General features: G+C 37.3%; 1 protein-coding gene across 2 annotated transcripts in view; it reads left to right on the forward strand.

Annotated features, from left to right (window-relative positions):
* The window catches only part of pam (peptidylglycine alpha-amidating monooxygenase), a 55162-nt gene that overhangs the window by 16261 nt on the left and 23125 nt on the right, over window positions 1–15776 (forward strand). For both annotated transcript variants that reach the window (XM_063477945.1, XM_063477946.1), the window contains exons 7-21: window positions 1422–1513; window positions 1762–1845; window positions 3837–3885; window positions 4089–4156; window positions 4892–4972; window positions 5060–5136; window positions 6763–6866; window positions 7621–7814; window positions 8022–8078; window positions 9507–9636; window positions 10227–10343; window positions 10472–10544; window positions 10772–10982; window positions 11363–11566; window positions 12050–12165. In XM_063477945.1, the coding sequence (XP_063334015.1) occupies window positions 1422–1513; window positions 1762–1845; window positions 3837–3885; window positions 4089–4156; window positions 4892–4972; window positions 5060–5136; window positions 6763–6866; window positions 7621–7814; window positions 8022–8078; window positions 9507–9636; window positions 10227–10343; window positions 10472–10544; window positions 10772–10982; window positions 11363–11566; window positions 12050–12165 (1657 nt within the window). The remainder of the gene's footprint in view (window positions 1–1421; window positions 1514–1761; window positions 1846–3836; window positions 3886–4088; window positions 4157–4891; window positions 4973–5059; window positions 5137–6762; window positions 6867–7620; window positions 7815–8021; window positions 8079–9506; window positions 9637–10226; window positions 10344–10471; window positions 10545–10771; window positions 10983–11362; window positions 11567–12049; window positions 12166–15776) is intronic.

Consider the following 15776-nt stretch of genomic DNA (forward strand, 5'->3'; position numbering starts at 1 on the left):
AGCCTGCAGGCCAAATGAACCAGGTTAGGCAGGTGATACCTTTCCCTGCAGACACAGTGACAATGCCTCACCTACAGTGTTGCATGTCAGCTGGCAACTCAGCCCTTCCTCAGTAGCACGCTTGCGCCCCTCTCTGTGAGTGGTGACAACTGTTGCTATGGGTTACCGCTTCTAGTTCAGGCTTCCTCGTTTCCACAGAATTGTAAACATTACTGTGAGAAACCCTTTAGCAGTGGTTAGGTTTTTCAGCATTAATGTGAGATTTCTAATTTTAGAGATGTTGTACAAATGGAAGAAAGCTGTCTTATATATTTGTCTCATATGCACACTTTTTTTATTATAGTTATTCTCAGAGAAATCCTGTGTGCTGGCTCAAATTTGGGTATAAAAACTAGACTTCACTCTGTGTCCAGACTTTGCCTTAAAAAACTAAGAAAATAATGTTTTTATTTTAAGTAAGTTTTTGACAGATTGATAACATTTTCTTATCTTTATGACAGGTGCTCTAATAAAAAGAACTGTAGATCAATTGAGTCCTTGGCTTGAATATTTTTTCAAATAGCTAAACTAAACCTTGTTCCTAATTCTGACAATGTAGTTTCATCCTGGTAGTTACATACCATAACTATCATCTGTCCCCTAGTTTTTCAAGGTGAAAATGCTTAGCAGTGGTTTTGACTGCTGTTTTTGCTTAAGGTTCTTACATATGAAAAGCAATGTGTATTCACAAACTAAAAAACGTACAAATTTTATTGGACAATTTTCTATTGGACTATGTCTTTCCTAATGTCACTGTACATTTACCTTATGGCTACACTGAATACATAATGTATGCTGACTGCAAGCAGATGCTGCAAGATCCAAAGAGAGAGAGGCAAAGCTTAGCTATTTTGGACGTGTGCAGTAAAGAGATGGTGGATATACTGGACAAGAATTCTTGAATATGTTGCATGAATATGAATCTGATAAGCAGAAGAAAAGGCAGAAGAACACAGAGAAGTTTTGAATGGATGTACTGAAGGAGGATATGTAGAAGGTTGGTGTGGCAGGGGGATGCTAGACATATGCCACGATTAGATGGAGCCTGGTCATCCACTGTGGCGACCCCGAAAGGGTGCAGTTGATGCAACATGGTTCTTTTGATTTGATGCTATACAACTGTAATTTGGCAATAGAATTGCTCAATGACAAATGGTCAACCTGTCCTTGACTTAGTCTTACTAGTGAGTTCTTAATGACATAATATTATTTGCTTGTGCGTTTGTCTTTCGTTATGTAAATGCCTCTATATGCTTGCTCCACAGCAAATGGCTAAACTGGAGATAGTTGTTTGTTTTGTTCTGTAACTGCCTTTGGGATTCACTGTTTTGTGGTCATTCATAAAGAGAAAATGGTGCTTATTATGCTGTTTCTACAATAAGGGACTGTGGCAGTGTGCAAGGCACTTGTGAGGATGAAGCAGCAATTATGTATGCCTGGGCTCGAAATGCACCACCTACCAAATTACCCAAAGGTACGTCGCTCACAGGGTTGGTTAACAATTGCTTAGATTAGTTAATAAATATGACTTTTTCTGTATTGAACTGCTGCAGTGAAAGTGGGTGGAGTTTTATTTTTGACATTTATTTTAAAAGAAGAATCTGTAGGTTTTATGTATATTATGTAATGTATGCTACTCATTTTTTCCCTCTTCTTCTTTTACTGTTTATATTCATGAGGCCTTATGTCCATTGTTAACCACTATTCTCTGTATTTTATCAGATGTTGGCTTTAAAGTTGGAAGAAGTTCAGGAATGTCCTACTTTGTACTGCAGATTCATTACGGAGATATTAGTGCTTTCAAAGGTGAGTCCTTTTGAAACATAAATATAATGTAATAAAAAAATATTATGTGCTCAAATTAAGCAGCTCAAATTAAAGCAGCAGTAATTAAGTAAAAATCTGGAAAGATCCAAAGAGTTTGAAAAGTCATTTTAAATACTACACTAAGACCATTCACCTCTGAAATAAAATGTTGCAATCTTTTATATCAAGTGCAATGACTTCTTCTAGTGTAGTAAGTATATATTATTTCTGATATTTCTAACATTAGTTTTCTGTTGTTTTTCAACCAAACACACAGTTGTAGGTTCTCTACATTGAACTTTGTGGTGAATCTCTCAAACCTAAATACAGTATTGTACAAAAGTCTTGCAATCTTTTATATCAAGTGCAATGACTTCTTCTAGTGTAGTAAGTATATATTATTTCTGATATTTCTAACATTAGTTTTCTGTTGTTTTTCAACCAAACACACAGTTGTAGATTCTCTACATTGAACTTTGTGGTGAATCTCTCAAACCTAAATACAGTATTGTACAAAAGTCTGGAGTCACCAGTTTTCTTAATATTTTGCTAGGAAATGGGAAGTAGGTGCACAAAACACTGTTTTGTGCTGTCGGTCTGCTGACGGCCTCCTATAACATGCTTTAGCGTCACTCTACATGGATGCCTTTACCTTTCTGCACACCTTCCTGTCTGAAGAACTATAAAATTTTCCTACTTGTATAGTTAAATAAATATCTACTGTATTACCCAAAATGATTTATCAGTAGTGGACAATGACAGTAGGTGCAGGATTTTTTTTTAGAACCATTCCTTTAGCAAAAGAAGCAAGGAAACACTTCACTACACATAACACTTCATTACTGGCAAATTGTACATAAATTATCAAAACTAAAAATATTATTCTGCACAAAAATGTTCCTCATGGATTAACATTTCTCCTCAACATGTTTAGGACTGAGCTTAAACATTTCATACTTTGTTTAATTTACAGTAAATGCATTAGATTGTATAAAATCTGTCCTGAGAGGACCACATATCTTTTAGGAAAAAAGCAGCTGTTAAGATCTTGGAAAAACAGATTTAAAAAAGTATTAAAATATATAGTTTATAAAGTGGTTATATCTACAAGAGACAAGGCAAAACTGTTGGTTAAACGGTGTGCATTTGGTCAACCAAGTGATTTCTCAGAGATGCTATTCTTAAAGTTTTAGCTGAGTTTCCACTTGCCAGTTTTATTAAACTGGATTTGACACCTTCTCTTTTTTATGAAGGCTTTCCTTGCTAACTTGCTAAAGGAGTTATTACAAACTTTCACGCACTACAGTCCATCTTCTCTATATCACATAAGTTGTATCTAACTTGGGTACCACCTAGACTTGGTAAAAATGTGTCAACTTTCTTGAACACTGGCCTTCACCTATTAGCCTCTGGCCTTCTAGCCTGGGCTGATCAATTTGAGCTAACCAAGCAAGCCAAGAAAACTGCTGTTCTGTGTCCCTTGTTCATTGACTTCAATGGGCCAATATTATTAATTATTAATATTAATAATATTGGCCCATTGATATTATTAATATTAGCTATTTATTCATCCCTCTCTATCAACATTTATAACAACCAATAAATAAAAATTTATAAAGTAAAGAAAAGATGGGTGAAATATCCCCCAACCATGTTATAAGTGTTGATTTTGCATATTTCTCCACCAGATGGTGCATTGCAATTTGCCAGTTGCAACACCTGTGTTTGAAATGCCAAAAATATAGCAGCTGATATGAGCAGAGTAGTGCAGCGCATGAATGAGTAAATAAAGGACTTAACATAATGAATGTTTGTTTATGTTTTGTGTTGGAAAGAAAAAGAAATTGTCTGATACATTAGAAGATCAGATTTTTAAAACACCAAATATCAGTATCTTCTCCAAAATCTACATTGGTCGGGCTCTGATCATTTATGTTAATGTCAGCTTAACTGTATAAATATCATAGTCCCCTCTTATTTGCCTGTTGCAGATCACCATAGAGATTGCTCAGGACTTACTTTAAGAATGACTTCTAGGCCGTAAGTAATGAGTTAAATAAATGAACTTTTCAGTTAATGATGAAACAAAATAAATTAGAAGACGTTTTAACAGTTGTTTCTTTAAGACTGCTTTCTGGTTGAGAACATCAAAGAATATAAACATCGATAACCTGAAAATAAACATTTCCTTTCAATCCACTAACTTTTTTTTGTTTTTGTTCTTCTGTTGGACTTCTAAAAAGGCAGCCATTCATTGCTGGCATATATTTGCTCATGTCTGTGGACACAGTTATCCTTCCAGGAAAAAGAGGTATGTTATAAGTCTTTTAACATAGCAAAGTCCCACCTGCAGTAAATCATGTGTTTGTGTGTGACAAAGTCTCATTTACGGGTTTATGTACTTTGTCATATAACAAAACTAACTTGGATAGCGTCTTTATTTGTAAGTAACAAATTGAATAGGTTGATTTTGTTCATCTGGACGTAGTGTTTTTTAATGAGAGAAATGTTTCGTCACTCATCCAAGTGACTTCTTCAGCCTCAGCTGACTGCAGGTTTTCCCAACCTTATAAACAGTACATTGTACATTTTGTTCTGTGATTGCAGCCATTCCCTAACTCTCTGTGAATGGTACTCATGGCCATTGATCTATGGTCTATGATCAATGGTTGTTGAGAATTTCCATATTAATGATCAAGGAACTTACCTCACAGCCCATTGCTTATTTAGTGGGCTGGTTTCAGTTATTGTGCAATATACTGTTTATAAGGTTGGGGAAACCTGCAGTCAGCTGAAACTAAAGAGGTCACTTAGATGAGTGACGAAACGTTTCTTCCTTGGAATATGCTATGTCCAGATGAACAGAATCAACCTTTTGGAATTTACTTACCTGGATGATTGAGCATGCATCAAGACAAATTGAATAAATAATTAAAAGTAAAGCCAGCTGTTTCAGTCTGCTCACAAATGCTTGATAGAATGCATGAATGGATAAGTCAGAAGAAAAGTGATGCCTGTCCTGACTTGCTTTGCTTTCCTGTGTTAGTTACAGATGCAGATGTCGCATGCGATTATACTTCATATCCAATCTACCCATTTGCCTTCAGGACCCACACACACCACCTTGGTGAGAAAAAACAAAGAATTTTCTATCTTTTTCAGATCATTTTTTTATCAGTATGAGTGTTAGTATGAATTAGTCTGTTTTTCACAGGTAAAGTGGTCAGTGGCTACAGAATTCGAGATGGGAAGTGGACCCTGATTGGGAGACAATCCCCTCAGCTACCACAGGTAGGTCATCAAATCAAAGGCCCATTTTTGGGAACCACACAGTACTGTGCTTGAGCAAACTCTCATTTCTTTATATACTGCTCAAAAAATATGTTTCTAAATCATGGTTTGCTGGGGATCAAATACATTAAATAAATTGAAGGAACACTTTTAAAGTATAGTATCAAGTCAATTAAACTTCTGGGATACTGATCCGGGCAGTTAAATATCAGAAAGGTTGTTAATCAATTTCAGCTGCTTGATGTTGGTGAAAAAAGCAACGGGTACACAAAAGAGGGGCAAGAATGAGACAAGCCCCAAAAAGGCAATGGTTTTCCAGGTGGAGGGCACTGACATTTTTTCCATCCTCATCTTTCCTGACTGTCACAACTAATATAGTATTAGTTGTCACAACTAATACAGTGTCACAACTAATATAGTATTATATTAGTTGTAACTAATAACTAATACTAATATAGTATTAGTTGTGACACTGTATATATACTTTATATCCAGGTGATACTTAGACTTTAAAAAAAGTTGCATAGGTAGTCCAGTTTCTCTAGGATGGCCCGTTCATACGTGCCATTTGCAAAGGTTTGCTGTGTTTCTCAGCTTATTCTCAAGAGCATGAAGGAGAAAGGCAATTACTTTAGGAGAGCTGGGGAGTACAAGTTCCTTACCCAATTATAACTGGTATGTGTTCCTTTGTACAAGAAGGAACACATACCAGTAGGGATCTGGCAATGCTTATTGAAATGAGCATTGCCAGATCCCTACAAAAAGATATCCCACAGGGCATTGGTGTGAATGTCTATTACCGGAAAATCAAGCCATCCACATAATGTACTGTAAAAGAAAACATGATTCACCAGACCAGGCCACCTTCTTCCATTGCTCTGTGTTACAGCTTTACAATGCCCATTGTTTGTGCTTTAGAGGTGCACAGGGTTCAGCATGGGAACCCTGACTGGTCTGCACTGTGTATTCTGATACATTTCTATCAGAACCAGCACTAACTTTTTTGGCAATTTCAGCCACATTCACTCATCTGTTGGATCAAACCACACAGGCCAGTCTTTGCTCCCTATGTGCATCAGTGATGCACATGGAGTGACACACTTGGCTGCCCATGACCTTGTTGCTGGTCCACCAGTTATCTTTCCTTGGACCACTTCTGATAGATACTGACCACTGCAGAATACACCACAAGAACTGCAGTTTTGGAGCTGCTCTGATCCAATCATGTGCGCATCACAGTTTGGCCCTAGTCAAAATCTTTCAAATCCTTAAGCTCAGCCATTTTTCCTGCTTCTAACACATTAAGTTTAAGGACAAAATGTTCACTCATTAACAGAAGCTATGATGAAGAGATTAATCTGTTACGTCAAGACACCACTCTAGTGTCTAGGCACTGTAAGTAGGTGCCTTTTTAGGCCTGAATAATGTATACAGCAATTTTAAATACCTTAACAAACAACTAAAAAATTGTCCTAGGTACAAAGACTGCAAGAGACCTAATGCAAAAGCAGGCCCTCTCTCTCTTTCTCTTTAACACTCTCTCTCTTTCTTGCTCACTTTGTCTGTTTCTTTTCAAGTACAGTTTAGTTTTCTCTTTGCTCACCACTGACTGATTTTTCTCTTTAGGCTTTCTATCCTGCTAACAAGCAGGTGAATGTGAAATATGGTGATACCCTTGCTGCCAGATGTGTGTTCACTGGTGAGGGCAAAACCTCAAAAACTTACATTGGGTGAGTTCTTCAACCTAATGTAACCTCAGTGAAAAAGTATAACACTTTTATCCATTTACTGTTTTTCTCAATATGGTATGCACTGAAGGCATAAAGAAACCAAGCATGAAGTTTCCAAGCAGTAAGATATAAAAAAGCACTGTGCTAAAATTGTATTGATCTTAATTTAAAAAAATGTCTCATACCAAAGTCTGCCCTGCCTTTCCACATAAGAATGTATCTAGAATGTGGGTTTTGTGTATGTGCCTGGCCCGTAAGGCCAGCTAGTAATTGCACTTCACTTATTGAAATGAATGAAGGCCCAGTAATGCTAATTTCTTAACATGGACTAAAGCTCTTAAGATGCAACCATCTTATTTCTTTCACATATTAGTTTTGATTTCATCTGACATTTACAAATTGTAAGATGATTAAAAAAGTCTAGTAATTCTAAGTGCCCTGTTATGTCCTGCCTCTTGCGCAATGTTAGCTGGGATAGGCTCGAGCCGGCCTGTGACCCCGATATTAATAAATTGTGTCCAACTGTGACAGTTAGTCATTTAAAATAAATATGCTAGTCTTCAATTGTCAGTGATATTACTAATTTATAGAGGGATAGCTGCTGAAATATAATACTCTATGTTGACAAGTTTGTAGAGAAGGTCTTAATGTTACACTTACAACATAAAACTGTTTACACAAACATTATTTGCCTGTTTGCATATACTAACTAGGTGAGAAATTAATACCAGGTATCTGTCTTTTTTTAATACAGCGGTACTTCTGATGATGAAATGTGCAACTTCTATATAATGTATTACATGGACAGCAGACATGCTATCCCTTACATGAACTGCATGGAGATGGGTTCTGAAGAGCTGTTCCAACATATTCCCACTGAGGCAAATGTACCCATTAAAGTCAGTCCAAGCCATATGAATTCTGTGATGCATCTGGGACAATCTACAGGTACAGCGACATCAAATATTGTTCATACTAACCATCTGTAATCCAAATTGTTAACTTAGCATTTGTTGTTTTTTGTAGAATAAAATCTATGCTAATTTAAGATTTTTAGTCATTTTTTGCAATTCTTTCCATCTGTGGTCCATTGTCTTTTTAAAATTAATTGCATAACTACTATATTTAACAATGTGGTTTTTTTCTCCCATAAAGATGATCGTGACCACGCAGTTGTGCTGGATACAAACAAACCAGAAACTGTGGATCAGGGTAAGTTCTAACACTTACACTCTCTCTGTCTTTCCCTCTCTCTCTCTCTCTCTCTCTCTCTCTCTCTCTCCACACACACACACAAATAGTATAAGAATATGAAGCCTTTTGTATTATTGTAGGGTCTTTACCTTACTATATAAAGCACCTTGAAGCAACTATTGTTGTGATTTGTAGCTATATAAATAAAATTGAATTTAAAAAAATGAATTGAATTGAAGATAACAATGTAATAACAATGTAATGATGTTTAAATTAGAAGGTGTAGTGTAAGAACTAGTCTGCATTCAGGCATGTGTACGTTTCTTACACCTTGAAAAAAGCATTACAAGCCCAATGCACAGTCACTTACATAAATTTGAAGTATGTAAATATGCATGTATCTTTTTTCTGTTGCCTACGTTGTAGAGTGGGCCTTTAAACACGAAAACAAGTACAGTCAGGGGTTAAAGTAGGATTTAGCAGGCGGGGGAATCCAGAAATCAGTTGTAATGGCTCATTATGGGGAACTCAAAATTATTTTTATTGAGAGCTCCAGTAGATTTTCTTAGTGTACAGGCTGTGATCAGCTGACCTGCTGCTCTTTGTAGATTTACACACCTGAATTCAACCAGATTTCAGCTGATGTTTCATAAGTTGTTGGCTGATTTACTGCTTATACTAATATTTTACTGGATGGCCTCTGTGCAGGAATTCAACAGTGTTATTTACTTTAAAGCCATCACAGTACAGCAAATAACACAGTTAGTCTACCTCAGTTTGTTTAGCATCACATTTCACAGTATGAAAAAACATAATGTCATGTGTACAAACCCAATATCTGATTTAAAAACATGAAATCAGAAATTTTAAGAACATTTAAAAAGTAAAAGTAAAACATCTGGAAAAAAAAACTACTCAAGTACAAATGAAAATTCTACTTAAGTAAAGTAACGAAGGATTTCTACTTTACTTGCCATCTCTGTCTGCCACCGTAAACAGTTATTTATGATTCAGTGGTACTACTAGGGTAGTACCACTGAATCATAAATAACTGCAATTGAAAATGATTGTGAAGCATGAATGAAACAGGTCATATCAACTAGATAGTGGGAATCAGATGCAGCTAATTAGGTAATGTAAACATGTGCGCTTTTCTTTCGATCATTACACAAAGCTCTTAATTATCATTGACGGTTGAAACATAAATCACTAGCTGAAATCCAATCTTGCCGTGGTCCCAATTTAATTCTTGAGTATCATAGCCCAGAATAATCACTGATTTGTATCCAGTCTGCAAATACAGTGCACTAGTTTTGTTACTGATATATTGTATGTGCACTTTACCACACTGTGTACATTTGCTTATTATCATCAGATACCAGGTACCACTTTTTGACACTGTGTTGAGCATACCTTAACTTGTGTGTGTGTGTGTGTTTGTTATAGACTACCATTTTGAGCAAGTTTCAGCTTGGCCACAGAGTTCACTTCAGCTAGGACAGGTGTCAGGACTTGCTCTTGACTCAGATTCTAACTTGGTCATTTTTCACAGAGGTGACCACCACTGGGGAGCAGAGTAAGTTTGTTTTACTTATGTTATAACCGTTCTTCTCTTAAAAGGCTTTTTCAACCAAAAGAACACCAAAAAAAAAACCTCTCAGTAATGTTGTATACTCTCAGTCTAATGTAATGCCTTCACCTTACTGGCAAAGAACACAGATCTCGTATTAGCAGTTCAATTTTTATTAATTGTATAACAAAAAATCCAAATAAGTTTTAGTCTTGATGGTTCAAAAAATTACTATTATAGTTAAGAAAAGCATTTAGTGCCTCCTCAGACAGCAGCCTTTTTTAGTCTAATAGGATGTCAGTTACCAGTCATGTCTAAGAAATGAAGAATAGGAGGAAAGGAAGCTGAAAAAGTGATTTTTTACCAGTAGATTGTAGGATGAAAGGATGAGTATGAGATAACACAAAAAAAGTGAATAATAGAAGTCAGCTGAAATCACTTTTTTGTATAATGTGACGTGGATGACAATTTACTTATTAAACGAAAATACTTTTTGTTGCATTTGACGTCAAGAAAAATCACCACGCATTGTTTTTATAAAAATGCAAAAAAAACCCATTCATGTTCTTTTTCTTTGTTTGTTTTTTGTTTTCCAGCTCTTTTAACAATCAGGCAAGATACCAGCAGAGGTCCCTAGGACCAATTCAGCAGTCAGCCATTTTAGTTGTGGATCCATCCAAGGGCAGTATCTTGAAGGCTTCTGGCAGAAACATGTAAGTGATACAGTGCTTTAGTGTTTTTTTGTTATTGTTTTTTTGTGTGTGAATTAGAGTGCCGACAACCAGGCATCTCAAACACAGTCATAATTGTCTTATAATGAAGCATTTCTCTGATGTTGCAGGTTTTTTTTGCCTCATGGAATAACAACAGACAAAGAGAATAATTACTGGGTGACTGATGTGGCTCTTCATCAGGTAAGCTGCTGTTTTTGTAAGGTGCATTCTCAATGAGTGTGTATAGATTGCACTTCATATTTGCCAATAAATTGAAAGATGGAGACATTTTGAAATTGTATATTACCTATAAGAATAAGGTTTGAGGATTACGTATTTAAAGCGGATGTTGTATCAGTTAACTTAGTTTAAATGACCACAAATGCAAAAGGGAAAGTTTAAGATGCTTCACTTTGTATACTCATCAGGTGTTAAAAGTTAGCAGTGATGGCAAAGACAAAACCTTGATGGCATTAGGAGAGGCCTTTATACCAGGGAGTGACAACAACCATTTCTGCCAGCCCACTGATGTGGCAGTTGACACTGAAAGTGGGAACATCTTTGTCTCTGATGGTTACTGTAATGCCAGGATAATAAAGTTCTCTGCTGATGGCAAATACCTGTCTGAGTGGGGTGCAGGTATCTCACCAGCCACACACACACACACACACACACACACACTGCAAAGCTTGGATATTAGCCTATTTGCTACAATGCTTAAACCATAAGAGTAGTAAGAAGTATCAGACACTAAGGTGACATTAACATCTCATAAAGTATAATTTCTTTATTATTCTGCCACACAAGTTTTTGTGGAGATTATAATTAGTTTTACTTGTGTTAGCTGTGGAGTGTACATGTATCAATTTTAAATGCAAAGCTGTATTTGCAAACATTGCTGTTTCTTGATTTATGAAACTAACGCAAATAGATCCAGAAGGTTAAGAGATTACTGCTACCATAGTGTCTCCAGACACAATTTACATTATTTTAACCTTGTCTTATCTTTTGGACTATAGGCTCATCAGACAGGAGAAGGCGAATACCTTTTCATATTCCCCACAGCCTGGTGTTACTTCCTGATAAAAAGGAAATTTGTGTGGCAGATAGAGAGAATGGACGCATCCAGTGCTTTATAGCAGAAACTGGAGAGTTTGTCAAGGAAATTAAGAAAGATGAATTTGGAGGGGAAGTGTTTGCTATCTCCTATAGCCCTACTGGGGGTAAGTTTACTAACTGAATACTCAGTAGAAGTCAGTAGTCGTATTGTTTCCTCTTAAGCTTGTTTTCTTGCTGCTTACTGCAATAAGCTATTGTAAAATATATTTTTGTGTATACCTTCTGCAGATTTTTTTTACTTTTCAGTCTAAGTGGTGTCCTCAATATTTTTTTAATGTTAATCAATGTTCATCCTTTGTTGTGTTAGGTCACAATGACATCCTCTAGCAAAAATATGTAGATCCGGTGTTTACAAGCTTTATGCGTACTTGGAACTAATATCCAAGATGCATTCATTTTAAGAGTTCTTTTTATTTATTTTATTACTCAACAACTCTCTTTCTGCTTTACATGTATACATGCTTAACAATTTGTGTGTGTGTGTGTGTGTGTGTGTGTGTGTGTGTGTGTGTGTGTGTGTGTGTGTGTGTGTGTGTGTGTGTGTGTGTGTGTGTGTGTTTGTATTTGTGTCTTTCTTCTGTGTGAAGATGGCTTGATTTTTGCAGTAAATGGGGAATCGCTATCTCGTCCAGTTCCAATTAGAGGGTTTGTTATAGATTATTCAACCAAGGATATTTTGGACACCTTTAGCCCTAACAAAAAGGTAAAAACACTTTTTAATACAATCAAAGGTTCTTTCCCCCAAAAATGTTCTAATAACAGGTCTATTGAAATCAAAAGCCTGCCTGCGTCTGCTATTTTAAGATCTCTGTGGAAGTACTTCTATGTCCCCTTGTACCTGTGCCTCTGGTTCTTCTCTCCCAAGTATTCCTTCAACTTGATTTATGTTTTTGTGGGAAGTGTAGGCAGTTGCTGGAAGGCAAATATGGTGAGTGGTCAAAGTGATTAGGGAACATTGTCTAAAAATATTTTAGTGCATTTTGAGCTATCAAGACATCATGCTACAGATATGACATCAAGAAGGCCGCTGCAAAAAGGAGTGAAACATATTTTCATTAGTATGATTTTTTTTTTCTTCAGAAAATACTTAACTACAGTTTGCTAATATTATTTTACTTAACTGCATTTCACGTAGATTCAGTTTAGGCCCTATGTTTATAAATACTATACCAGATGTTTCAGCCCTTTTTTATAAGATTATAATTCTTATACATAAGTCTTGTTTTTTTTACTTGCAGCTTGTCCTTTTGATTTTGTTCTTTTCTGTTTCTATATCTGTGCGGTTGTGGTGTTGATTATCTATCTAAATATAAAACCTTAATGAAAGTAGCAACAGTTTCCATCGGTACTCATTTAAAAATATAGTGTACTGAGTTTGTGTACGAAAAAACTGACGATGATCAATCTCTTCTGGTATCAGGTTCTTGTGTCATATATTTTTGCCAGAGGTCTTGAATTCTTCTGCATGCATGTTGTTATATTCTGATTACGGAGGTGTGCTGACCAGCTGAAGTTCTATTATACTGTTTTGGCTATAGATACACATTCATATGGCACTTTATTGTATAACTTTCATTAGCACTTTCATTAACAAATCACTTTAATTATGCTTATCCAGTTGACCTTCTCTAATCTTATACTGAATTCTAATGCTGATCTTGAGAGGAGAGTGTTTGAGGAGAGAGTGATCCGCAATGACAGCGAAACAACTCAGTGTTCCAATATTCGAAAGAAGGGACTGCTCTCACAACTAGAGATCGATGAGGTACAACACAAATGCTACGGCAAGGGGGAGCCAGGACGCCAGGTCAGGACACCCAAGATTGGGTACCAAGTCCCAAGTGCTAAGAAAGATCATTGAGTGCGAGAGGAACTGACCGGAATGATAGGATCATGGCCAAGCTTGAAACCTGGACCCCCCGTAGCTGGTTACCAAGACTATGTGAAGTACCCTCAGCAGGTCTGCTAGATGATGTTAATGCAGCACTACGGACGATATATATATATATATTAGAGATGGACCGATCCGATATTACGTATCGGTATCGGTCCGATACTGACCTAAATTACTGGATCGGATATCGGCGAGAAATAAAAAATGTAATCCGATCCATTAAATATCAAAAAACACCTCACAAAACTTGCGACATGGTGTAACTCGGCTAATAACCGTAGCACGTCGGAGCAGTGTGCATCACGTGATAGAGCGGCTGTGTGTATTTGTAGCCTCGCTAGCAAACCAGCATTTCATCTCCGAGGAAGTTATTCCAGAGAGAAGTAAAGCAAGTGTGTAAGTTCATCTCTGAATGTTCGTAAAGCGTTCCCACGTTAAGCTTAACAACCGATATATTTAGCGACTGCCTCTCTCTCTCCCTCCCTCTCCTGCCGCTACTTCATGAAACTGCTTAATGATCAGCTGATCAGCTTTTCTGTCGCGAGTCTGTCTCTCTTCTTTGTTTTTGGCCCACTTTGCACCAGAAAGAGGAAACCAGCGGCTGAACAACAGCAGCACGTTTAAGCTTGATAAGCTGTTGTTAGAATTTATTTAATATTACTTTCTACACCAGGATCCTTTTCTACGTAGCTGACGGCTGGTAACTGTGCAGGGGCGGATCTAGCAAAGTTTAGCCAGGGGGCCGATAGGGCATGAACAGGGAAAAGGGGGCACAAAGACATACTTATCTTTCTTATTCTCATTTAAAATGTCTAGATAATTATCTGAATCTTACACCCAAAGTTTTAATCTGATGCAGGGCTCTAGAGTGCGACCAATTTGGTCGCAAATGTCCGTGGTGCGACTAAAAAAAAACATTTGGTCGCACCGGTGCGACCAACTGTTACCAACATTTGGTCGCACCTGTTTGGGTAACAAAAAAAAAAATCTCTGCAACTCTCCATGTGGTCAACAACAGACACACATTATGCCCCTATCGTGGACTAAACCAATCAGAGATAGTCAGGGGCGGGACCTCTCTGATTGGCCGTGGTCCAGTGGAAAGTGCAGGTAGAAGAGGGAGGTGAGTAGCTTGAATAAGGCGATATCAATTCATTAACGGATTCCACACACAGAGCGACCCGACGCATCAGAATCAGCTTTGTCTTTCTCGGCTTTCTCACCGGACGGCCCGCAGACGGACACGCTGTCGGAGCTTAGCGATTCTGATGCGTCGGGTCCGCGCTGTGTTTACGTCTTTTTGCGCTAGATTCTGAGCTGCAGGTTTTGTCTCTCCAACCAAAATTCGCCGAGCCAAAAAGAAGCAGCAAACTGCGCTTCATATTTGATCAATGTCGTCATGAATTCCCTCTGACTTTTGCTGTTTTGCTTCCACCACGATAAAAATTACACTTCCTACACAGCTCCCTGTGTGTACTTCAAGAACAGTTTCCCGTCTCAAATCTCTGTTTTCTGGATTATTCATTCGCTTATTACCCACCAGTCTACCGTTGTTTACAGCGCTGTCTTTTCTTTTTTCATGTAAATGACGTCCGACAAGAAAGCCTAATTTCTGCTATTTAATACTGAAGAAATTTAAACTCCTTAAAATTGTGCAAAATTGCAGAATATTGCAGAATATTTTTAAGGTTATCTGCTATAAAAAGCCAGACCAGGAAAATCTTCATGTTTTTCTGTGTTTTATTCTCAGTTACTATGACACAAAGGCATCTGCTGTGATGTTCACAATTCTGATGAAGTCTCACAAGTGTCAGTACTGATAAATGATCAGAATTATAATATTTCTGACTGTCTGAGGCTAAACTGAATCGAATCAGGACTTTGAGAACCGGAATCGAATGGATTATAGAAATCAGTGATGATATCCAGCCCTAGTGAGCAGCCTAGGCCTGAGAGAAGTGGATGTAGGTGTGGGTAATAAGAAAAGATGAAAAGAACTGTTGATAACTTTTGTGTTAAGGACTGATCAATCTGAAATTCATAGCCAGCTCTGACATGGTGCCATCAATCTTTGAATGCTGAAAAAGCAGCAGTGTATCCAGAAAACACACTTTATGCTGCAATAAATGCACATAAATGCAAAGTGTCCCCTCTCCCCACTGCCTTTCAGCAGCAGGCAGCAGCAAACAGGTCGTCAGAGGAGCCAAGATGATGATTAAGTTTAACATTTTCTACAATATTGACAAAGCACTTTAAGCACACGATTGTTAGTTAATAATTTAGAAATGAATATTGTCTGTATGGACTTCCCCCCAAAGAAGGTGCACATGTAAAACTGCGGTGTTAAGCGAAGCGGTTGAAAAATTTGAGTGCGCCTAACTTTTGTGCCGGTACGCCTAACTTTTGTGCCGGTACGCCTA

This window comes from Pelmatolapia mariae, linkage group LG7 (assembly GCF_036321145.2).
Source record: "Pelmatolapia mariae isolate MD_Pm_ZW linkage group LG7, Pm_UMD_F_2, whole genome shotgun sequence".
NCBI classification, from domain to species: domain Eukaryota; kingdom Metazoa; phylum Chordata; class Actinopteri; order Cichliformes; family Cichlidae; genus Pelmatolapia; species Pelmatolapia mariae.